General features: G+C 37.7%; 2 protein-coding genes across 5 annotated transcripts; one reads left to right on the forward strand and one right to left on the reverse strand.

Annotated features, from left to right (window-relative positions):
- Positions 1-823: 823 nt before the first annotated feature.
- On the reverse strand, positions 824-5,605 carry LOC117339433. The gene is made up of 2 exons (XM_033901009.1): positions 4,742-5,605; positions 824-1,235 (listed from the first exon to the last, which is right to left on the reverse strand). The coding sequence occupies exons 1-2, from the start codon at positions 5,418-5,420 to the stop codon at positions 904-906; spliced, it is 1,011 nt and encodes a 336-aa protein (XP_033756900.1). The 5' UTR covers positions 5,421-5,605; the 3' UTR covers positions 824-903.
- On the forward strand, positions 4,826-24,300 carry LOC117339432 (hydroxylysine kinase-like). 4 transcript variants are annotated; one of them, XM_033901007.1, is made up of 7 exons: positions 14,811-14,890; positions 18,162-18,191; positions 18,464-18,749; positions 18,987-19,109; positions 20,859-21,001; positions 21,470-21,644; positions 23,618-24,300. In XM_033901007.1, exons 3-7 carry the CDS (start codon positions 18,470-18,472, stop codon positions 24,085-24,087), a joined length of 1,191 nt encoding a protein of 396 aa, XP_033756898.1. In that variant the 5' UTR covers positions 14,811-14,890; positions 18,162-18,191; positions 18,464-18,469; the 3' UTR covers positions 24,088-24,300. The 4 variants fall into 4 exon arrangements, with proteins under 4 accessions (XP_033756899.1, XP_033756897.1, XP_033756896.1 ...); XM_033901008.1 differs by lacking the exons at positions 14,811-14,890; positions 18,162-18,191 and adding an exon at positions 4,826-4,938; XM_033901006.1 differs by lacking the exons at positions 14,811-14,890; positions 18,162-18,191 and adding an exon at positions 5,632-5,742.
- The last annotated feature ends 1,136 nt before the right edge of the window (positions 24,301-25,436 follow it).

The raw sequence follows: 25,436 nt of genomic DNA on the forward strand, positions 1-25,436 counted from the left end.
TAAATGAACCCATATTTACATGTGTAGGTCGTCCTCATTGTTTCATTGCAAAATAATCCAAAATACTATATAGTAGTTTTATATAAGCATGCTTTATTCCCGCGTGAAATAATGAGATACCAATTGTGTCGATGAACACAACGTATTCAGTAAAACCAAAAATACTATCGAAGAGGACTGCGTCATATCATAATGTAATGTCTACCGGTAAATCCGCACAGTTATAACACAGTTAAGGGAAAAAGTCGTTGAGGAGAAATAAAATTTGGTTTTGATTTCATGGAGCGTTTTCGTTTCAAGGCTATAAATTCTTGTGGTTATACATGTATACATATTATGGGTGTGCATACTGCTACCTGAACATATGATATCAAACACCTATAGATAATCGATAAACTGCTCGTTTTAAATCCAATTTAACGCCAATTGCCTCTTTAAAATGGACACAAAGACTTGATTATGCGTCCAGCAATTTGCATTCGGCGGTATATCACCTAACGTCAGCAATAAAGCTTCTGCTCTTCTCAGCACAGAATATAGGCCTAAGCCGTTTGTCACATTTAAAATATTTGATCTAATAAACAGCCTCGATCACATTACATGTACTTCCTGGTGCAATATCAAAATAATAACTTTAATATAGGTTCGTATCTGATGAGATTAAATTCGCACCATGCCCTTCAAACATGACCAGGTAATTATACAATTCACAATAACCGTAACACAAAGCAGTTTACATAACTGTTTTACATCCACCAAAATGTTTTGTTTTTTATGTGTTTAATAACCACCCCTATGCAGCATAAGAAACAAAATAACAAAATTGATTTAAGAATGTTTTTTATAGTCAAAAAAGACATAAATTTTATGTACATAACAGTTGTTTTGATTTTACGTGAAATATTACATCTTGATTACATTTAGCGTTGTTAAGGCATCATCATAATCAACATGCGTTGGTTTTTGGAATACTCTGCCGATATATGGCGTTGCGTTTACAGCAAGAACTATAGGGATAAGCAAATTGCAACCAAATACGAAAATCTCAGCTACCTCATCATTGTAAACTGAATAATAGATGTATATAAAAGGTCTGAAAACTAACATTATTAGGGTGTAAAACAAGAAGGAATCCCTCAGTAGTCCATTGGCGCCACAACAAACAGCACAATGAGAGCCGTCATTTGTCAAACAATGCTTGAATATCGTACATTCCAATTGAGATTCCGGCTGTCCTAAAATTAAAAAAGAAAGTAATTGTTAATTCAATATGATTGAAATCGATACAAATGACAGTGATATCATTTACCGGAACCTATTTATTTTAACAGTGATTTTTATTGGGATTTTTGCACTGAATTTTTAGGCTTAATTATAAATGCGCTAATAGTTTCATCATATCATATTTAACACATAAGCTGAACACATGTATGGAGTATATGAAGTACTTATATAGAGTCTATGAAGTAAATATATAGAGTCTATGTAGTACACATATATAGTCTATGTAGTACACTTATATAGAGTCTATGTGGTACTATATAAAGTCTATGTAGAACATATATATAGTCTATAAAGTACATATATTGAGTCTATGTAGTATAGAGTCTATGAAGTACATATAGAGTCTATGAAGTACATATATAGAGTCTATGAAGTACATATATAGAGTCCATGTAGTACACATATAGAGTCTATGTAGTACATATATAGAGTCCATGTAGTACACATATAGAGTCTATGTAGTACATATATAGAGTCTATGAAGTATATATATAGAGAGTCTATGAAGTACATATATAGAGTCTATGTAGTACATACATGTGTATATAGAGTCTATGTAGTACATATATAGAGTCCATGTAGTACACATATAGAGTCTATGTAGTACATATATAGAGTCTATGTAGTATATATATAGAGTCCATGTAGTACACATATAGAGTCTATGTAGTACATATATAGAGTCTATGTAGTACATATATAGAGTCTATGTAGTACATATATATAGAGTCTATGTAGTACATATATAGAGTCTATGTAGTACATATATAGAGTCTATGTAGTACATATATAGAGTCTATGTAGTACATATATAGAGTCTATGTAGTACATATATAGAGTCTATGTAGTACATATATAGAGTCTATGTAGTACATATATAGAGTCTATGAAGTACATATATAGAGTCTATGAAGTACATATATAGAGTCTATGTAGTACATATATAGAGTCTATGTAGTACATATATATAGAGTCTATGTAGTACATATATATAGAGTCTATGTAGTACATATATATTATGAGTCATAGACTGAAGTAATATTATAGAGTCTATGTAGTACATATATAGAGTCTATGAAGTATATATATAGAGTCTATGAAGTACATATATAGAGCCTATGAAGTACATACATGTATATAGAGTCTATGTAGTATATATATAGAGTCTATGTAGTACATATATATAGTCTATGTAGTACATATATAGAGTCTATGAAGTATATATATAGAGTCTATGTAGTACATATATATAGTATATGAAGTACATATATAGAGTCTATGAAGTACATATATAGAGTCTATGTTTCAATCGTATAATGATCTAAAATCTCATGATGCTTTGTATATAAATAGTATGTAAGAGACATAACTCCGTGTAAAACATAATGGACACAATATGTCTGACATAAAACAATACCACTAAGTCACATAGGAAATACAGAGAAACTGATGAGACCATAAAGCAGGTAGATATTACATCCATCGTCTGATTATCTGTATGTCAAACTGAAGGTTATAACAGTTTATACATGTACAACTGTATGTATGTATAAATGACATACAAAGTCTAGTAAAATTATCCTCGTGGACGAAACCATTCATTGTATAGTGTATACACATACAAAATGTATGCGTAACATTTGGTTTGACGCAGTTCTAATATCAATATTCCTTATTTAATGTTGCTGTAAAATAGTACATAAAACACATGAGTGTGCAAGAATATACACGAGTCAATTTTGAGTAAGCCTAGGGCTACATACATAGAAGGCAGTGGCAACCTAGTATAACGGGGTAGTTTCTGTTCAATTTAAACCAAATTATTAAATCTCGAAATGACACGTGACTTTAACCCCTCTCTGAGGTCTCTTTAATATGCTTGGTGTGTAAATGGATGTGTATATGCGATGTAGAGGTTTCACTATTCACTATTTTACGTCACTATGAAATATCATTTATTTTATAAAATTATGTAGTTGTGGTTTACTTGTACGATTGGCAATTTTAAACAAAATAATTTCTGGTTGAAATTTGTCGTTCCCTATGTTTCCATGTAGGGACAGATCAATTGCTTTCATATTTCGTGTTTTAAGTTGCACGTGCGATCATGCAAATTGACAAAAAAGAAAAGAAAAAAGAAAAGAAAGACGTTTATAATATTTGATAATAGTAATCTCAAGAATATATTCATTTAAAACTTTCAAACAGGAAAAGCGTCACTCGGAGCAGAAAGGGAAAGTAAGATGAGTTGTCGTCCGTTTGTAATTAATGATAGGTCAAACCATCTATTGTGACGAAGGTATTTAGTGTTTTTTACTGTTCGTCTGATCTTAAATCGGTTCAGAAACAGTAAGAGGCGGATTTACAGTACAAATCTTAAAAATGTTAACTGTTTTGCTGTAACTGAAACGAGGCCAGGCAATATCTGCCAAATACAAATCCTGGCCTTAGATCAATTAAAATGCATATTGCTGCAAACATGAAATTATTGTGAGTCGTTCCTTCTCCTGCAAAAATCACCCTTATTAGGCGTTGTCTAAAAGCGAACACACAAATGTAAACATAACTACATGAACAATCTTGAGTGGCTTTCTGTTAATCAAGTTTGAGCAGCCATGCGTATTAATGTGTATATGAAAGCTTTTTTTACATATAAAATTGATATGTTCTGATCAATTTCCTATTTTCCTGGTGTTTTTCGATTTCCTAAATGATTTGGTTACACTCGGATGATTTTAGATACAATACAAAATTTGCTGATAAAAATATTTACAGACAGAGATCCAGTTAAATGTGCTGCTCTAGCTCTGTTCCCCATTTATTAACAAGACTGCTTTTAATATGTTACACTAACTTGTGTCCGATCTCTTTGTGTCATTACTTGACAAAAATATGCTTAAACTACAACTATTAATAAGCAATTACCTTGTGCGCCGGTAGCATTTCACCACTCGTAAGGAAGTATCATTTTCCCAAGAAAAATAAAGTGCTGTAATCGTACATATCTTAGCGGTAATCATATTTTAGCGATTTTCGATCTTGAAGCCATCAGCTAAATTGTAATTGAGCTTATAACATGATCTCTGTGTGCTTATCCTACAGAAAATAAGATAATGCGCTTATTCTTCATTACGCTAATTGGTTAAAACTTAGGAATGCGCGAAAAGATGAGTGCGCCAAAAATAATACGTTAACAGTAATTTTATAACATTTCCCATGAAATATGAAGTGTATGTCTACACCACAATATGTATGAATAGCTCCACTTAGTATTAAACTGTAGATAATCAATAAGGGATAGGTCTTGTCAGTAAAAGTTGAAGTCAAATACAATATAAGTATTATATAATAATTGTCTGTTTCCAATTTTATTGAGTCGTTTACGTTTCATAATATAAGGTATTCCCATCATGTGCTGCATATGCATTCATTTTTGAGAAAAACTCGGTACACTCACCGTTTGGCTGGTTTCTTGGTATCAATAACATATATAACGCAGGTCCGTAGATGAACAAGGTCTCCACTAGAACCGGAAGGACATGAACACGGGCAGCATGCGGACAGGTCGGTAGTGAAACGGTGCTGAGGGATCTCACGAAAGTGGAGAGTGTTACATCACGGCCGGGGGTCCAATAAATCCATCCCATAACACAGGTAATGACAGAAAAGTATAAAATAGCACTGAAAAGCACCCTTCTTTGTTTATTATTGGGAAGGCTGTTCACTGATTTCTGATGAAGTAAAGCGATAAAAATTATCACTGATAAGACAACTGATGATAACCGAAAGTCTCCACAACACTTCATATATTCTGAATTTTTCTCCAGACCGTGTTGGTATATATAATTAAAAAGGAAGGTATTGTTGACGTAACGTTCATCCACACGATATCTGCACCCGGTAATACCCTTATATAGAGCAATAACCAATAGGCTTTGAATAAACAGTCCCACTGCTGATATCGTAATAATTGTACGTAAATTCTTACACCTGGCCAGTAATGCTAAAATCATAAATATTATCTGTATCACAAACACAGCTAGAACAACAACCGCAACAACTGCGACAAGTAGTACACAACACACATCCGTCCAGGTGGCAGCCATGTTTGTTTTTGTCAACTGGTCTGTATACATGTACCTACGACTTTAACGGGTATAGATGTAATATATTAGCATACTGAAACGTGACCGTCTGTCATTTCTTTGTTAGTTTCCACTTCCAGGTCTCGCACACAACAGCTGAATAAATGTCTTTTCGGTATGCTTTGTTACGCATCATCTACCTCGATTCGAGTTAATAATGTCGATAGTAAGAGAGTAGACAGTAAAGCTTGTTCCTTCCTGATGTTTATTACACACATGTGTATAGAGGTGTGACTCGTATGTAGTTATGCCGAGTACGACAACACATGTGTCACTGGCTTATCTCCATCATTGCAGCGGAAGCACAAACTGAGTAAGTAGAACATTTGTAAAAAGAACGGGTCGGCGTGGCTTGTTAAATTCAATTCATTTTTATTTCATTTTGCATCCAAATAGAACACATCAAGGATTGTATTGCAAACAATGTAACCGAATAGAGAAACAAACAAATATACTATGAGCGATGTACATGTATATTAGACATTATTGTATACATAGCAACACATTGTAAATACGGTCTCTGTCACACAACTGACGGAGCATGGTTATTTGGGTACCTGTAAAGTGCGAAACGAAAGCAAAACGAAACGGAACAAAACAAAAACAAACAAAACGAAAATAAATCAAACACAACGAAACAAAATAAAACGAAACGAAACGAAATCAAAAGAAACGAAAAATGAAACATTGAACAAATTGAAAAAAAAAATTAGACTGTATTTAGGCCTAAGTGTCCTATTCTCATCAGTGTAAAAACAACACACAGGTAAAATAGAGTACATAGCTAGCTGAGGGTCGGTGTTCTGACCTCTGAAATCAGCTCACTACCCAAAATAGGCCGAGTTGGTGAAAATAGCTGTCAAATTCGTAGCGAGACATTTCGTCTAAATGCACTCTAATACTGTTATTCCTAATGTCTTAGTCATAGTATGAAACATTTGTATAGCAATCAAAACAGCTGACACGCACAGGGATACCAGATGATTTATGTCTACGGAAGATTTCGGATATATGTCAACATTGTACAATATTTGGTGTACTACTCTTTATTGACTGTAGGCCATACGGCCCATAAGTACATATTATAAACAAAACAATACATGATAATGGCATAGAACAGCAATGCTACAGTAAATACAAAGTGGAGTACGGATTAAAGATATAAAGATCGGATTTTGTTTGCTTCAAATATAAATTTGCCTAAGCGACTTAATTAATTCTTTGATATTTTGTACACTTAATAACTGTATTAATTTGAACATTGAAGGCTTTTGCCAATAGTATTTCTTAATGAGGCGTCTTCTTAAATTGGTATACTTATTACATATTAATACAAAATGGTATTCATCTTCTATCTCAGTCTTTGATTAACAAATTAAACAGTGTCTCAAATTTCGATCAATATTGTTAAAGCGGCCAGTTTCGATTGCTAAGGAATGCGCAGAAATGCGTAGTTTTGATAAACATATTCTGAATTTCATATGTATATATTTAGTTAAATAAAACTGAATAGAAAAAATATCCACAATATGTTTATATAAAACACATTTCGAGGACTTTTCTAATGCATCTCTCAAATACTGTTGGGCTTGGTCAAAAATTCTTTGTCGTATACAAGGTAAAATAGTTTCAGAGTTATTTGGTGATTGACAGAACCATATTTCGCCGAAACCTAAAGAGCATAATAACTCCTTTACACCGTGTACCCAATTAAAACATAAACCAGTGTTTTTACTTAATAAAAATCATATGCAGTATTCAAAATACAGTTTTTTATGTCGAGTAGTTTGAACCAATATTTAATAATTCTATATCTGCGTGTATATTCTAAGGGAAAACGACCAAGTTCCCAGTAAACTGTTACATTATTTGTTGATTTTTTAACCTTAAGTAATTTCTTACAAAAAAGAACATGTAAATTTTCAATATCTGGTCCTTTGGTCGAGCCCCACACTTCACAAGCATAAAACAGAATACTACTTACATAAGTATCAAACAAACTCACCATGGTTTTACAATTTAAACTCATATTTGAACATTTAGAAAATAAAGCAAACATGGCTTTACGTCCTTGGTCCGCCAATTTTTTTTTTTTTTTTTTTTTTTGTAAATTCGTGAATTTATTGTTGTATCTAAGGTTTACACCAAGGTAAGAAAATTCGTCAACACTATCAAGTTTTTTCCCGTGGTAAGTCCACGATTCATTATTTCGAATTTTACCGCCTTTACGGAAAACCACAACCTTTGTTTTTTCACTATTCACAGTTAATTTCCATTGTGAGCAATACTCGTCCAGGTTATCTAGTAGGTTCTGTAGACCTTCGACAGATTCCGAAAACAGGACTAAATCATCAGCATATAACATAAGAAATAAACTTAACTCTTCAAAATCATATTTGCTGTTGCATTTAGAGATGAAAAAAACTCAAAATCATTAACGTACATAGAGAAAAGTATTGGAGACAAAATTTCGCCTTGTAATAAACCGATATTGTTTTCAAAAAATTCAGATAAGTATCCTTTGAATTTTACACAGGATTTAACATTACTATAAATTGATTTAATAACATGTAGAAGCTTGCCTCTGACTCCTAATTTTGACAGTTTATACCACAGGTTTATTCTGTCTACACTATCAAACGCTTTACGAAAATCAACAAAACAACAATACAAGCGTTTATTTTCACTAAAAGTTTTTGTTATAATTGAATGTAGAGCAAAAATCGCATCTACCGTACTGAGACCACTGCGAAATCCAAACTGAGCATCCATGATAACATCATACGATTCAGACCACTTCAGAAGTCTCGTATTTAAAATAGACGTGAACAATTTACCAAGACAACTCAACAGGCTAATGCCTCTAAAATTATTAGGGTTTGTTTTTACATCTTTTTTATAAACCGGAGTTATAATAGCGACGGACCAGTCAGTAGGGAAGCATCCGGAGTCCAAAATGTTATTAGATAATGTACATCAGGCAGGCAGTAATAATTTTTTACCAACTAAAAAACATTCATTCAAAATTCCATCAACTCCATGTGATTTTCCCCGATTCAAACGAATATCTAAGGTGAACACACTTGTAACCGGGTGTTCGATGGCAGAGTGGTAACGCACTTGCCTTCCACCTCGGCGGCCGGGGTTCGATTTTTCGATCGGACGTGAAAAGGGCACCTACCCGGTCACGTGGAGTTTCCTCCTTTTACTCTTCTTTCTGAACAACTTTCTTAATGTCTCCATTGACAATGCCTCACTTTTGGTCTTCAGTTGAGCGTTCGCCCCTGTAAGGAAGGCTTTGGGTTCTGTCCCCTGGCCGAGACATACCAGAGTCATTAAAATGGTAGTTGCTACTCCTGCCTAGCGCTCAGCATTTTGGGAGTGGGACGACTGGTTGGCCCTTTGTCATTATAATGTGACCAGGTGGGGTGTCCTGCTGGGCGTCTTCGGCAGTATGCCTCAGTGAGGTAGCACTATAAATTGGCAAAATTTTCGACCTATCACAAGGAGACTTAACACGTAAATACCACAGCCTCCCACAACACACATACGCACTCACCACACGCATGCATATCGCAATCACGGGAGGCCGTCCTTAAATGACCTTAGCTGTTAAAAGGACGTTAAACAAACTAAACCAAACCAAACCTCACACACAGTAAGACACCCTTGCGGGCTTCTATCCAGGCCAACAAGAGTGATTGATATAAGTCGATATAACTTTTTTCACAATTGTTGTAAAAAAGTAAATAAATAAATTTACCTACTTGAGCTAGTTTTTGGTGGTCAATACCAGAATAAACATCTAATCATCAAAGAAACCTACAACACATACTTCCTGACCATACATCAATGACAGTCACAAACGGAAAATTATAATGCGAGAATCAAAAGCGACATATGTCATATTTATTTACGGATTGTGACCACATTATCGATGAATATACAAAGACTCAGCCTTACCAGGGCTGATATCATGCGTATCCACAATAAGAGCGAGTCGAATGAGACATGCTCACCATATGATGGCTTGGTGGAGTATGAAATGGGAACAGGGAAGGAATGATACCTGCAGGACGGAAAGCCCATGCAACGTCCTCATTAAATCAAGCCACGATGACGTTTAGATACTTTTGTTACATTGGTGGGTTTCTTTTTCACATGTCGCTCTTCGCATGGCATACTAGAAGAGCAACAGTATGCCAAAGGAAGAGCCGCAGTATTTATGCGCAAATCGAAGTTTAGCTGTGCACTATGCGAAGAGCGACAATGCGCCTAGGAAAGAGTAGTTCTGCCTTCTATAACTACATTCGTTTCAATATCTCTGACGACTTAAACTATCTGATTGATTTGGCAGACTGTAACTATTTATTTTTCTTCTGTGCCGATTTTTGGCCTGGATATTTATAATAGCCTTTTTGCGACCTTGTCCACGACTTTGATCTTGACCCTGACCTTGTCCATGACCTTTCTTACGAGGTCTATGACTATCAAGATTTTCGAAGATTTTATCAAACTTGGAATCCATTTGGGATACAATCTTCTCGAAGTTTTAATTTCGTATCAAAATCCCCTCTAGTATTACGTACTTGTACAACTCGTTCTGTTGTGATAATTCACCGTGGGAACATATGGATTTATCGATTAAGTCTATAATATGCCGTGAACAGCAAATGGAGTCTACGGTCAAACTGACCCAACGTGAAACCTGTACGTAGCAACTTGGAAGTGTAGACTACGCTGATGACGGTCACGCTCTACAGCAGTTCATCTCTGAGACAATATGTCTTCTGATATCTCAATGATCTTACTAAGGGAAGTCAACTCGTCTCATGCATTCATAACACTCCAAAACATGTATTGTAATCAACAAGAACAAATTAAACTGAGCGGAGCGTTGACCCATGTCAGCAACAATTGAGCCTACGAACGAAGCATATCGCCGTAACTTGGATAGCGTCCCCAAACCGCCGGCCCACAACTCGTTCGAAATCTATGTATCTGCAGAGCAGGGGAAACTGGCGGGGCGACCTAGGAATGCAGACCATCCGACAGCATTTCCCAGCAGGAGAGCTTCTCCCCAATTCACTATACATTGTAGGACCACTATCACTGGTGCTGCCTCCAGCATCAGCGGGCTCCAACACAACACACTTCGCCGAGAGACGAACATCATCCCCAATGCGCCTGACAAGACCGTGGCCATCGTGGGACACACAACCCTAAGGTAAAGCATGGTTAACGACGCATTCAACCGTCCCAAAACTATCTAGGGTCAGCAACAACCATGGACCACCTGGATAGGGACTGCTGGTGGAGCCTCAAGGACGCCAGCCGGCATGCGGGGCAGTCTATGAGGAATGAGCATCCCTACGCAAGAGGGCGCCGCAGAGAACTGACCTTCGTTTGAAGCTTAACCTCGGACTGCTGTCTGATAATGACTCATAAACAATAACGACTACGGGACAACATTATCTTTACGCAATCATTCAGTGAATGTTCCCTCACAATAGACTGAAACAACCTGTAATTAGCCTGGAAGACCCGTGCCTCAACACAGACCAACAGGCAAATCACAAAGCTACAGCTGCTGTAGCGAGACCTACTACCCCCAACATCAAAACGTATAGAAGTTTCCCCTTCCAATTGTTTATTAAAATAACTTGCTCCTGACAGTTTGTCATGACTTTATTAGTTGTTATAAGGGAACAAGGGCCACCCACCAAACAAGATAGGATTAATATCTACTCCAGAATCATCTTGGGATTACATACATATCATGATCATTTGTTTCCAATCCCAGAACTGGCAACGGAAATGTTGCTTGTCCATATAAGTCTTAAATGTCTGGCGCACAATTGCCTTCAATACCTCCCAATGACCACTCTAACAATCCGTTGTCCCTCAATCACTTAATTGGCCAAGGGATTGAGAACACGGATTGGGTGCGTTGAATGCGTCAACATCCAATCCCCTCATGCATAAAGGCAGCATAAAGCAGCGTGTTGACAGCTATCACATGGACCTCCTCACAGAAGGAACTTGTCACCATTGCCTCCTCCGACATAAATTCCCATCAAAGGTCCTCTCACAACAGGATTACCCCTCTATGCCCCCTTGGAACCTGGAGCCAAATCGGGGGCTTCTTTAGAATAGGGACCCCACCCAGGATTCCATCACAACAGGAAGCCCCTATCAAAGGCCTCGTCACTCCTGGTTCCCAAACCAAGGACTTCTGTTGTATCGACATCCACACCCAGTGTTTCTTCCCCACATAAAAACTCCAACCTGGGCTTCCCAACATGAACCCCCGGGGCATCATCATATGCGAAGCCCCTCTCCGGTGCCACTTTCGGGCTCCTTCGGGAGCCTTTTTAAAACAGATATCGCCTTCTTTGTCTTTATTCTGAAATATGGTCCTCTCTGGGGCCTCTTTACAACAGAAACTCTCCTCTGGGGTCTCCTCAAAATATCGAGCCCCTTCGGAATCTTTATCATGATGGAAAGCTTCCCCCGAACAATCCAAACTACAGGGCATTTGCCGAGGATTCTTCTGAGTAACAGAATCATTTGATGTAGGAGAGATACGCAGAAAGTTTAAGTCATCACGTGCATTCCTTTAATTTCGACTCTAATACCAGAAAAGGCATCCTTCATACGCTTAATGTTACCAAACGTACGAAGCATATTTGTATTAGAGAAATACCTAGTACAGGGCTTGCTATTGTACAGGTAAAGCTACCTGTATGTATGGCTATACATATCTATCAATACCCGTACATTTATCGAAAAACCAATTTCACTTCTTGCCACCAATGTTGTGAAGGATGCCCGATTATAATGTACAACAGGGTATAATTTGACGACAATAGCAAGTGCAGACTACGATCACGCAAGCAGGTACAAATGTACGTAAATACATCCGTACGCCGATGGCTGCCGCGCTCTACAGCACATCACCTCTGGGACGAGAGTCTTCTGATATGTATCTTACCAAGGGAAGTCAACTCGTCATATACTCAACAGTACCACTAGTGTTTACAAGCAGCCATATAGATTTCCTTTTCAGTGGTTTTAAGCTACCTTAACACTCTCCCGTAACTAGTGATATCTATAAAGTGCTTGGTTCTTAATTTTATCAGAATGTAATGGGGTCCATAATGTATGCCTCATCAAGTTGTTTTAACTATTTAATGTAGTAAACCGTTATCTATTGCAGTCTGCAGCAGACTTTATAGTCTACAGCCAAAACTGGTCACTGTCTCATCAGATCATTGTTTTGAGCTAAATTACTCTTGAATAGCCATCCTGTGGGTGGATACATCCCCAAAACAACGCATTAAGCCAGGCTAAAATGTCCGTGTGTGTAACCCTATCGCCCATGGTCACCAATACACATTGAGCCACACCACTGAATGATCACCTTCGGGCCTGGAGTACTGATCCATTGGTACCTTGTAAGCTGTCTGTTGCTCATGAGACAGCAAACCTCATACCTCCAGTAAACAAACAGGACATCACCCTTCATGAGAGGTTCCTTAACAGGGAACGAGGATAATTTGGGAATGCTATGAGGTCGAGCATAAAAACACATTAAAGGTATGGTCGTCAGGCGTAAGGTAACTAACCGTTGTCCTGGTACATAGTTGGCAATACGTTTGAGTGGTTGGACTAGTCGCTCTTCTTACAAATTGAGCCTAGAGGCTTGATTACCATCCATTAATGGTGGAAGTAAATCCAATCCCTTATCCGACACCTCAAGCTTTCCTGCCACTGGTAAGAATAAGGCTAGCTAGTAAATAAATAACCGACACCTCAAGCTTTCTTGCCACTGGTAAGAATAAGGCTAGCTAGTAAATAAATAACCGACACCTCAAGCTTTCTTGCCACTGGTAAGAATAAGGCTAGCTAGTAAATAAATAACCGACACCTCATGCTTTCTTGCCACTGGTAAGAATAAGGCTAGCTAGTAAATAAATAACCGACACCTCAAGCTTTCTTGCCACTGGTAAGAATAAGGCTAGCTAGTAAATAAATAACCGACACCTCATGCTTTCTTGCCACTGTTAAGAATAAGGCTAGCTAGTAAATAAATAACCGACACCTCAAGCTTTCTTGCCACTGTTAAGAATAAGGCTAGCTAGTAAATAAATAACCGACACCTCAAGCTTTCTTGCCACTGTTAAGAATAAGGCTAGCTAGTGTATAAATAACCGACACCTCATGCTTTCTTGCCACTGTTAAGAATAAGGCTAGCTAGTGTATAAATAACCGACACCTCAAGCTTTCTTGCTACTGTTAAGAATAAGGCTAGCTAGTGTATAGATAACTGACAATCCTCAAACATCTTCAGGGTCGGGCGCTTCCTCAAATACCTAGCTGATAGCTCGGTTGGATGGACGCCGTCCTTGAATAATTCAGACGCTTGCGTCTATGTGAATTTCTTATAGAGGTAACACTAGCTGCCTTGTTCACCTGATCCAGGTAAGAGCTATAGAACTCTATCCGACCTTCCAAAATCTTGTCTTGTTCCGCAAATTGGGTTGTGTTAGGATGACCCCTGGACTGCACAATGCTGTAAGGTAGAATCCATAGAAATATTAAAGGTATGTTGGAGATATTTGCCAGTGAAATCCCTTACCAACATTGCATTAGTACATGTACATGTATGCATGTACACGGTGCATTACTCATCTGATAATTGGTATAAATATATGGAGTTTTCTGTTTTACGTGTCAAGTCACGGTTACCTAACAGACATACAAAACAACTCTTCCGAACTGAATTTGGTAACTTCTGTCCGACAGTAGCGAACAAAGCTGGATATGCCTCCAGTCTGATACCAGAATTCTAGGTTATGTCCTAGTCCTCTAGTCCTGACTAGCAGAGTAAAATTAAATCTTGGACCAGCTAAGTTGGCTATTGTCCATGTTGTCAAGGTATCTTGCATTGTTAAATACCTTCAGGGAACTATTTCTGCCTTTTGTTATTGTTTCCTGCACTTCATTTCTGAGACAATACAAAGGAGACTTCAGTACCCGGATTGTACAATCACTTGTCTGGATCATTATGTTGTAAATGTCATTAGAGCAGATTTAATAATTTGGTAAACTTGTTTCGGAAATTTCTTTGAATGCGAATTTTTGATGTGAATGTGAATGATTGTATAGTAATTAAATACTATGTAAAGTTATTTGATGATATGCTATAACAACATCTTTTCACATATATCTTAGAGACCCCGAAAAAAATTGGTACATAATACACATCCCGCCGGTTGAAATAAGTATAACAGATAAATGTCGGCCTGTTATGTCCCCCTGTTTAACAGAAATAGTTGCCGTCTTTCACAATGTCAACACATGTATACACAGTGTGTAAACATCAGCGATAACATCCCCGCCTGTATCACGTGGTTTGTAGGTCATTCACACCATAAGGTTTAGCCTGTCCTGATTCGGTAAGTTTTATAAATAGCGTCATATTTTGTGTTCAATCGCATAACCACCGGTTCCATCTTTAACCCACCCCTCTGACTCCCATCCCCACTAACCGAGCTTGGTTACATTGTAACTGGCGAGTGACGGTATGATACCGTTGGTGTGTGTAGCACACACCCATTATGGTGATGTGTGTATCACACACACGCTACATGTGTAAGGTAAAATGAAGTCAGTCCATGTGATTTAACTACTTGCAATACTGGAAACCGAAACAAGGAATGGGGTTAAGTTCAACATGTTTCAACTCCACAGCATTCGTTCAACTTAAAATATTTGTGTACATATTAATTTCATTATAGCCATTTTTTGAAAAAAAGCTATAGAAATTGCAGGTTCACGTCAAGTAACTGAGATTAATTTAAATGCTCACGTGAAATTATTTGGAAACACAAGCAGTCCAAGTATAAATAACAGGCCGCATACAAGTGTGCATGTGTGTGTGCGTTTTATTGATGCCTCTATACAAATCAGAAAACCACGCACATGGTAGAAAATATATTACATAACCATACCTTGACACCACAGGCTACCTCTCATTCAGCGAATGGAATCAATAACCTCTTGTCGGGCACAATATAAAGTGGGCATGAGTGAAATAAATTAAAATAACCTAGCTACGGTTTCCGTGTCTATTGTTATACGTGGCTTAATTACCTGTACCTCTACCTGTACATTGTACATGTCAATGTTGAGAGGATTTGCTGGAATGATAGCACCGCCCCTCGAACAAAAGGGAGCCGATAATCTGTTAAAATATCATGAACCAATAATACAACATAGCTCATTGGATATTTAGAGAGGGAGTCATAGAATCTAACATGGGTCTGTTACGTGGACAGTGATATCTAAACCCGAGTGTAAGAGTTTAGCTGGCTCCAGTCAGCACGAGGCTTGTCGAGTGCTGGCCAGTCATAGCCTAACACGAGGGTTGAGATATCTTGTTTGCGAAACAGACCATGTTTGATTATTTTTCTCACTTACTTGCAAGCAAATGTAAGCTTTAACAATGCTCTTTGGAAAGTGCGTGTCAAAAACTTACACGAAGGTTGTGTTATCACCCTGGGAGGAGGTGGGGATGGAATGGGGTTAAAAGAAGCTAGAATGCGCTGTGTGACACTGCTCACAATAACGTAATGACATCATTTTAGGATTGATTGTCAATTTTGTTTCTTGCATGGGCTGTTCGTAAATGGAAGTGAATCTCTTGCAACTGGTACACACTTCCCTTCATTAGTCTATGCATTACGTTAATTAACCAAATTAAAATCACCGCCGTCAGATAGCAAAAATCGGCCCCAATGGTATGACGTACGTGCGTCACTTTATACTTATAAATCGTACATGTGTGTACAGTAGTGGAACAGCAGTCAGTCAGCTACTCTCGTCGCCAAGGCAACACAGGAGTAATGAAAAAATATCCTGCCCGTGCCGGGCTTCGAACTATGTCGACCTTCGCTCTCAAGGCAAACATTCACGCTAGTCTGAGCTAGTAAGGTGACCTTATACTCTCTTCTTTTACACATAGATACAATACTTTCAAGATAAAATATTTATTTAAAACAAATATCTATGATATTGTATAATAAAACTTAACCATACCCATATAAAACGAATTTAAAGTGCAGTGTTGACAGTATAGTATGTGTGTGATTTAGTCACTCGAGACACGGGGACTCGGTTAATAAATTGAGCACCAGGTTAGCATGACGACAACAGTGAAATATCACAACAATAAAAAAGTGTTAATATACATGTACACTCTTAAAACTTTGTAAAATTCAATTTTGTAAGTTTTATTATGTGAATGAATGTTGGATTTCCAGTCTTGCGATTATTTATAGATGTCATATGTTATTCAAAATCTAAAACCGAAGCCCTGTGACCGTATGCATGCGATGCAGTCTAATAGCCGGGATGTTCAGAGCTCGAGTTAAAAATGAAACATTGTGGATTTAAGTCGCAGATTAGCGGAGGATTTATATGGTGTTCTTGAAATATCGGATTTCATTCGTTCACTGACATTTTGGGATGTATATTCTGATAAGAGTGAACTAGAGAAACATTGATTTGAAAATTGGCGGTTTTCGACGGCCCCGAAACTTGCGTTCTCCATATGTTTAGATTATGAGTCAAATTACTTCTGCGCACGATATAGCATATTGCTGATACCAGTCTATTTTGTGTTGTTAAACAGTGGTAAAATTTAGGTTTATTTTCTGTGACCACTAAAATGATATCAAGTATCGCATTCGAGATACATTTCATGATCTCGGTGCTATCGGGAGTGTCAGTTTTTTTATCAGATCCTGTTTTCTAAACTGGCACATAACACGACTCTTCCACTTGTGTTTATATGTTTATAACAATGTTACACAATTCACAAAATGAAAATACATTCATGTCTGAGGCGGTACAAAAATAGATCGCCAATGTAAACAGTGAATGTATGTAATATTCACACGCCGGCAAGAAAGAGATTCGTCACACAGAAGAGAAGCACGCGACCGAAAATCTTCAACGGGAAATGAAGTAGGCCTAATCTGACTTTACTAGTTTCATTTTTGGCTTTACCTAGGATTGCCCATGAAAGCCGGAGTGCAGCTTATAATGATAATTCAAGGGGGTCCTCGATTAAAAAGAATCTAATTTTAAAAATTCTTTTAAATTTTACATATTAGACTGTGATGTCCCGCTTGAATAGAAAATATGAATTAAATAAAAAGTTGATGTAGTGTTTACATTAACAGTTGTAGACGCGGGCATTATATTGAAATATCTAATTGCCTTTACCAATATAAGGTTGATAGATATTTTACACATTTTATCATAATATTTAAATTATAGATCATTTATGTTTTTCATGGCCGACATTAAGTTATTTTGCTATAGATTTACTGTACAAAATTGCATTATAATATACATCGTGACGTAATACAAAACACATTTCATTGTTTGACACCATCTTACATATGTTATCGTGCGTGAAACTTAAGTTGTAATAATACGACGTAATACAAAATTTAGTTGATATGTCACGGTTCGATGTTAAATGTTTATTTAATGAACGATTTAGTACATATATATGTATATAAGGTGATATGTTAAATAAGTGTTCTCATACAAGTTTATTAAATGCTGGATCGACATTAGTCTGTGAATAAATGCCATAAACAGGTTTTTCGGATATGTTTTCAACAATAGTACATGTATACCAATCTTTTCTTTCAGAATGACATCATACCAATTCGTGCCTTGATAGTAAGTCACATGGTAAAACTTATAAACAAGTTCGGTATATTTCCGAAATAATGATTTCACTTCCATTTCCAGACAATTTACGATCACATTTTAATTGCATTCAGTCGTGGTTTTCAAAATAGATTTTAACATACAGATTTGCTGTAGGTAAATAACCTCTAAACTTGATTGATTGATTATTTGATTGATTTGAACATACAGATTTGCTGTAGGTAAATAGCCTCTATACTTGATTAACTGATTCTTTGATAGATTGGATGGTTTTATTTCAGAACAAAATGGACAATAACAACGAAGGTACTAAACCGGAAGTGCTGTTGCAGGAGAAAGGGGAGATCATCAAACCCATGATCCCTGACGGTGCTGTGGAGGATCTGGTAAGAAACTTATACGGCTTAGATGTCATCAGCTCTAAAGAACTAAACAGCTATGACGATAGGAACTACCACGTGACTGTACACAACCAATCAAGCAATCCTCACATACCGGAAGTGTGGAAACATGGCTACATTTTGAAGATACTGAATAGCATGGACTCTAAGCGTCCAACTATCGTTGGTAAGTGGTTGGTACCATCATATAAAGGTATTGGTATGATTTGATACTAGTGTGTACCTAATTTATACACGAGTGACTTGGTTAGTTTGATGAAAGGCACCACTTTCTTAAACCTTTACAAGTTTATATCAGAGATTTTAACCGATGTTATATTGATAAATGAAAGGTTTATGGTATTTATATGCTACAAGGATTTAACATTTTAACTCCAAATTAACGTTTTAATATGATTTTCAGAGGCACAGATCAGTCTTCTAGACCATCTTCGAAAAAAGAACATATCAGTGCCAGAAAACGTTCTCACGATTTCAGGCCAGACAATGTCTCTAGAGAAGGTTTTTGCGGAGAAAGATCCTAAAGGTATGGCATGCTCGTTTATCCACATCCATGTATTATGATATTCCTTCCAGTATGTTCTCGGGTTAAAGATTGCTTGGCGTCTATTATGAACTGATTTGCCTAATTTTGATGTGATTTACTGTCGCCAAATACTGCAAACCGTGTCGCATACTCGACAGTTCTATCGCAGTATGTCCATTAAACGGAAGTTTTTCTGTCGGCCTAATCAAATACAGTGTCGTATACATGTACTCGACAGTTCTATCGCAGTATGTCCATTAAACGGATGTTTTTCTGTCGCCTTATCAAACACAGTGTCGTATACTCGACAGTTCTACCGCAGTATGTCCATCAAACGGAAGTTTTTCTGTCGCCTAATCAAACACAGTGTCGTATACTCGACAGTTCTATCGCAGTATGTCCATTAAACGGATGTTTTTCTGTCGCCTAATCAAACACAGTGTCGTATACTCGACAGTTCTACCGCAGTATGTCCATTAAACGGAAGTTTGTCTGTCGCCTAATCAAACACAGTGTCGTATACTCGACAGTTCTATCGCAGTATGTCCATTAAACGGAAGTTTTTCTGTCGCCTAATCAAACACAGTGTCGTATACTCGACAGTTCTACCGCAGTATGTCCATTAAACGGAAGTTGTTCTGTCGCCTAATCAAACACAGTGTCGTATACTCGACAGTTCTATCGCAGTATGTCCATTAAACGGAAGTTTTTCTGTCGCCTAATCAAACACAGTGTCGTATATTCGACAGTTCTATCGCAGTATGTCCATTAAACGGAAGTTTTTCTGTCGCCTAATCAAACACAGTGTCGTATACTCGACAGTTCTATCGCAGTATGTCCATTAAACGGAAGTTTTTCTGTCGCCTAATCAAACACAGTGTCGTATACTCGACAGTTCTATCGCAGTATGTCCATTAAACGGAAGTTTTTCTGTCGCCTAATCAAACACAGTGTCGTATACTCGACAGTTCTATCGCAGTATGTCCATTAAACGGAAGTTTTTTCTGTCGCCTAATCAAACAGTGTCGTTCGTATACTCGACAGCTCTATCGCAGTATGTCCATTAAACGGAAGTTTTTCTGTCGCCTAATCAAACACAGTGTCGTATACTCGACAGTTCTATCGCAGTATGTCCATTAAACGGAAGTTTTTCTGTCGCCAAATCAAACACAGTGTCGTATACTCGACCAGGAACCGATTGGTTAAGGTGTCGCGACACTTTATCACTAGCCCTCCACCTCTGGGTTGCGAGTTCGAAACCTACGTGGGGCAGTTGCCAGGCACTGACCGTAGGCCGGTGGTTTTTCTCCGGGTACTCCGGCTTTCCTCCACCTCCAAAACCTGACACTGGCTGTTAATAGGACGTTAAACAAAAACAAACAAACAAAAAACAAACAAACTCGACCAGTTCTATCGCAGTATGGCCATTATACGGTAGTTTTTCTGTCGCCAAATACATGTACTATAAACACAGTGTCGCATACTCGACAGTTCTATCGCATGTCCATTTTACGGATGTTTTACTATATTAATTTTGTCTGATACACAGTAATACATTCCAGCAATCAATATATGCTCCAATTCGCATTACTAATTTTGATCCAAATATTCATTTTCCTTCAGAAAAATAGATAAATAAAATGAATAGTGAAATCGATTAATGATGCGTTCTATATTGTTTCTTATTGATAAAATGTATCGAATGAAAACATGTACGATCTGTTTGTAAATCTACGTATTCTTTCCCAGATCGAAACAGCGCCCCCTATGGTACATATATTGTGCGCTTACTGAAGTACATCCCCGGCGATATCCTGGTCAGTAAACCCTGTACACCTGGACTTTTATACAATGTCGGCAAATTTACGGGAGAATTTTCAAACGCAACAAAGGTGAGTTTCCACACATGAAGCAAAAGTGACATTTAATGATATTATGACATTAAGTATATTATTTTTCAGTAAAATCCGGATTGGAATATTTCAATCACATTTAAGCATCATGAAATTGTTACCTTCCTTTCATTTGATATCTACACAGTGTCATACGTGTAATATGACACGGGTAGAATCATTAGCCAAACGGACACGTGTACTTGTGCTATTTTGTACAAGTTTATAACTAGGAGTAATCTTAATACATTTGTATGTTGCATGATGTTATAAGACATGTAGCTATACAGATAAAGTACCGTGAGACCATGGTTTAACACCAGTTCACTAGAATGTATTATCCTCTATCTTTAACAAAATGCGCTCTGATCATCCCAACAATATATTGAATCTTCCCTGATGATATTCATTTTCGTTTAATTATAATACAATAATACTGTGCCTTCCGTTATGATCGGTCTTTTTCAGGGCTTTCATCACTCATTTTACGACACCCATTCCTTAGTGTGGAGCCTGTTAGAATTCTCCAAACTGAAGGAATTCGTATTCGCGGTAAAAGATGAAAACAACAAACGTGTAGTTGACGAGGTCGTATCAGCGTTTGAATCCGATGTTCTCCCTAAGCTTGGGGAACTCCAAAGAGGTAGGTTGGTACGAACAGGTGTATAACTCACGCACTGTCCGTAAATTTTAGTATGATGTTTTTTCCCTCAGAACAACGTCTGCATCCGAAACGATTTCCTCTCTGGGAAAAAGGGATTGTTTTCTCTTTTATGAAAGATATGGTTTGTTACCGACCTACTGTGGAATCATATACAGGGCCAGTAAAATTCATACGGGGTGAGGCCGAACATCCTATACATGTTACTGGCCTTCTAGGGTTTCCATAGTTCCATATTGCTGATTAATTGTTACAGTTCATCGGCTTCTCTACGTGAATCTTCTTCCTTTTTTCATCAATTTGTATTCGATTGTCTTCCGAAACAGTACCTGACGTCCTGTCAAGCGGGTGGTCAACAATTTTTTACCGGCGTAGGGGAGGCAACACTTTCAAAGGTTTTAACCAATACGCAGGAAGATGTTCGTTCAGGGATGATTGTGAATGCTTATTCTAGTCTTTATTTGTTTTAATAAGGGCCGCCATATTGCCATCTAAGAAAGTTTACTGGTCTTATTGGGGTCACATGGTGAACCGATTTTAACCACCAATTCTGTCCAAAGGTGAGATCAATTATCAGTTACATGTATATGGTTTGATACTAACCTCTTATGGAACCATAGAAGGCAAGTAAAATTCAAAGAGGATACGGCCGAGGAGTAACCATATTGCTCCTAAGAAATTTTACTAACCCTCTATAGTCTCATAGGGGTCACCAGGGGAACGATTGTAACCAGTGAAATGCAACAATTCTGTCCACTGTGCGATGAATATCAATTAATCGCACCATTGTTTTCCTATCAACTCCCCCGACAATACCCCACGTTTCATCTTTAGCCGAGTGTTTGTCCTTGTGAGGAAGGTTTGTGTCCAGTCCCTCTGCCTTTAGTGGAGTGTTTGCCCCTATAAAGGTATTTGGTTCGGTCTCCTGGCCTTTAGATGAGTGCGTGACCGTGTGAGTTAGTTAGAAGTTCTTTTCCCTGGTCTTTAGTTGAGTGTTTGGCACTATGAGGAAGGTTTGTGTCCAGTCCCTCTGCCTTTAGTTGAGTATTTGGCCCTATAAAGGTATTTGGTTTGGTCTCCTGGCCTTTAGTGGAGTGTTTGTCCCTATAATGGTATTTGGTTCGGTCTCCTGGCCTTTAGTTGAGTGTTCGCCGCTGTGATGGAGGTTTGGACTGTGTCTCTTGGCCTAAGTGGAGTGTTTGGCCCTATGAGGAAGGTTATTTGTTCGGTATTCTGGTCTTTAGTAGTGCTTGATCGTGTGAGTTAGCTAGAAGTTCTGTTCCCTGGCCTTTAGTTGAGTGTTCGCCCCTATAAGGAAGGTTTGGGTTCTGGCTCCTGACCTTTAGCTGAGCGTTTGCCCCTGTGGGCCTTTAGTTGAGTATTCGTCCTTGTAAGGAAGGTTTGGATTCTGTCTCCTGACCTTCAGCTGAGCATTTGCCCCTTTGGGCCTTCAGTTGTGTGTTCGCCCCTGTAAGGAAGGTTTGGGTTCTGTGCCCGGCCTTTAGTTGAGCGTTTGCCCCTGTGAGGATGGTAATGTGTTCTGTCACCTGGCCTTTAGTTGAGTGCTTGACCCTGTGAGGAAGGTTATGAGTTCTGTGTCCGGCCTTTAGTTCAGCTTTTGCCCTCTGTGAGTTAGTATTAGTGCAGCTTTTGCACCTATGAGTTAGTTATGGGTTCTGGCCCCTAGCGCTAGTTGAGTGCTTGACCGTGTAAGTTATTAGTTCTGTCCCCTGGCCTTTATTTAAGTGTTTAACCTGTGAATAAGGTAATGGGTTCTATCCCTGGTCGAGACAAATCAAATTGCTGCTCTCAGATTGACGGTCACCTTTAAACTTAATTTACTCTGGTGTGAATAAGCGAGTTTTGCCGTTATATTGATATTGGTTTGTCTTGTATTAATTTTCCTGATGTTTTTTTACCTGGTGATTTATGTCAATCTGTCCTTTTCCTGTCAGGTGTGATACACGGCGACCTGAACGAGCAGAACATCCTTGTCACAGAGGTTCCGGGTCAGGATGATGTCCCACCTGAATCACGTGTTTATGACGTCAATGGCCTACTGGATTTCATGGACGTCACTGATTCCTACCCAATATTTGATATTGCTATAAATATCGCGTACATGTCAATTATATGCGAACCTTCTGAACAACTTGACGCCGGCGGTCACATATTAGCAGGCTTGATACCCATCTTCCCTTTAAATGATGTCGAGTTGGACATCTTGCAGACGTCTGTATGTGCTCGATTGTGTCAATCACTTGTGATGGGAGCCTATGCTCACTACCAAGACCCGTCCAATATGTACGTACTGACGACAGCTGAGAAAGGCTGGCCGCTCCTACACAAAGTCTGGAGTACACCCAAACAGGTACTAAAGGATAGGTGGTTGTATCTGATAGGCCAACACCAGGAAGCATCGTGATTTATCTTGCAATAATGGCATGACATTTAGTGTTGCTGATGTCGTTTGATTCTGTCGCATACATATTTTCAGTAAGTTCCTTGTTGTGATTGAGAATATATTTCATGCGACATTTGACATGTACAATCAATTGTCAAAATCCTTCTTACTAGTATGCAATACAGTTGTACGTTTATTATCACAAGTATAATAAACAGTATAATATTCTGTTAATTCTGTTTTGTTTTAATCTTAAAATCATTACCACGAATTCATTAAAAGCTTACGTGAACTTATATAGCCGTGTATTTGGTATGGAAACGACAAAACTATTTTTCGAAGCCGGCACCACATATTGTACCTAGGAACGTGGTTGAATGTGTACAAAGAAATATGGCGTTTATGTTATTTATTTAGTCAATTGGTACTACATTTGCTGACCTTGACCGTGACCTTTCACTTTGAAAAAATACTTTAACCTTGGCCACAGTATGTACCGAAAGAGATAGTGCTTTCATATTTACACATGTTTCTTGTGATAAGACTTTTCTATTGGTATTGCATTCGCGTATTTGAAGGCCTTCACTGTGACCTTTGACCTATTTAGAAAAAAAATAAAAAACCAATTTCGGCCTCAGTTTGTTGACCGTATGAGAAAGGCGTTGATATTTGACATGTGTTGACATTTGATGTGTGACATTTGACATGTGTTGACATTTGACATGTGTTGATATTTGACATGTGTTTATATTTGAAATGTGTTGACATTTGACATGTGTTGATATTTGACATGTGTTGACATTTGACATGAGTTGACATTTGTTGATATTTGACATGTGTTGATATTTGACATGTGTTGACATTTGACATGTGTTGACATTTGACATGTGTTGACATTTGATGTGTGACATTTGACATGTGTTGACATTTGACATGTGTTGATATTTGACATGTGTTGACATTTGATGTGTGACATTTGACATGTGTTGACATTTGACATGAGTTGACATTTGTTGATATTTGACATGTGTTGATATTTGACATGTGTTGATATTTGACATGTGTTTACATTTGACATGTGTTGACATTTGATGTGTGACATTTGACATGTGTTGACATTTGACATGTGTTGATATTTGACATGTGTTGACATTTGACATGTGTTGATATTTGACATGTGTTGACATTTGACATGTGTTGATATTTAACATGTGTTTACATTTGACATGTGTTGACATTTGATGTGTGACATTTGACATGTGTTGACATTTGACGTGCTGATATTTGACATGTGTTGACATTTGACATGTGTTGACATTTGACATGTGTTTATATTTGACATGTGTTGACATTTGACATGTGTTGACGAA

The sequence above is a fragment of the Pecten maximus genome, chromosome 12, assembly GCF_902652985.1.
Source record: "Pecten maximus chromosome 12, xPecMax1.1, whole genome shotgun sequence".
Lineage (NCBI taxonomy): Eukaryota > Metazoa > Mollusca > Bivalvia > Pectinida > Pectinidae > Pecten > Pecten maximus.

Coding starts and splice junctions, on each gene's coding strand:
- LOC117339433 (XM_033901009.1), bottom strand. CDS start 5,420: ATGTATACAGACCAGTTGACAAAAACAAACATGGCTGCCACCTGGACG. Junction 1,236..4,741: donor ACCAAGAAACCAGCCAAACG/GTGAGTGTACCG, acceptor TTTTAATTTTAG/GACAGCCGGAATCTCAATTG.
- LOC117339432 (XM_033901008.1), top strand. CDS start 18,470: ATGGACAATAACAACGAAGGTACTAAACCGGAAGTGCTGTTGCAGGAG. Junction 18,750..18,986: donor TAAGCGTCCAACTATCGTTG/GTAAGTGGTTGG, acceptor TATGATTTTCAG/AGGCACAGATCAGTCTTCTA. Junction 19,110..20,858: donor TGCGGAGAAAGATCCTAAAG/GTATGGCATGCT, acceptor ATTCTTTCCCAG/ATCGAAACAGCGCCCCCTAT.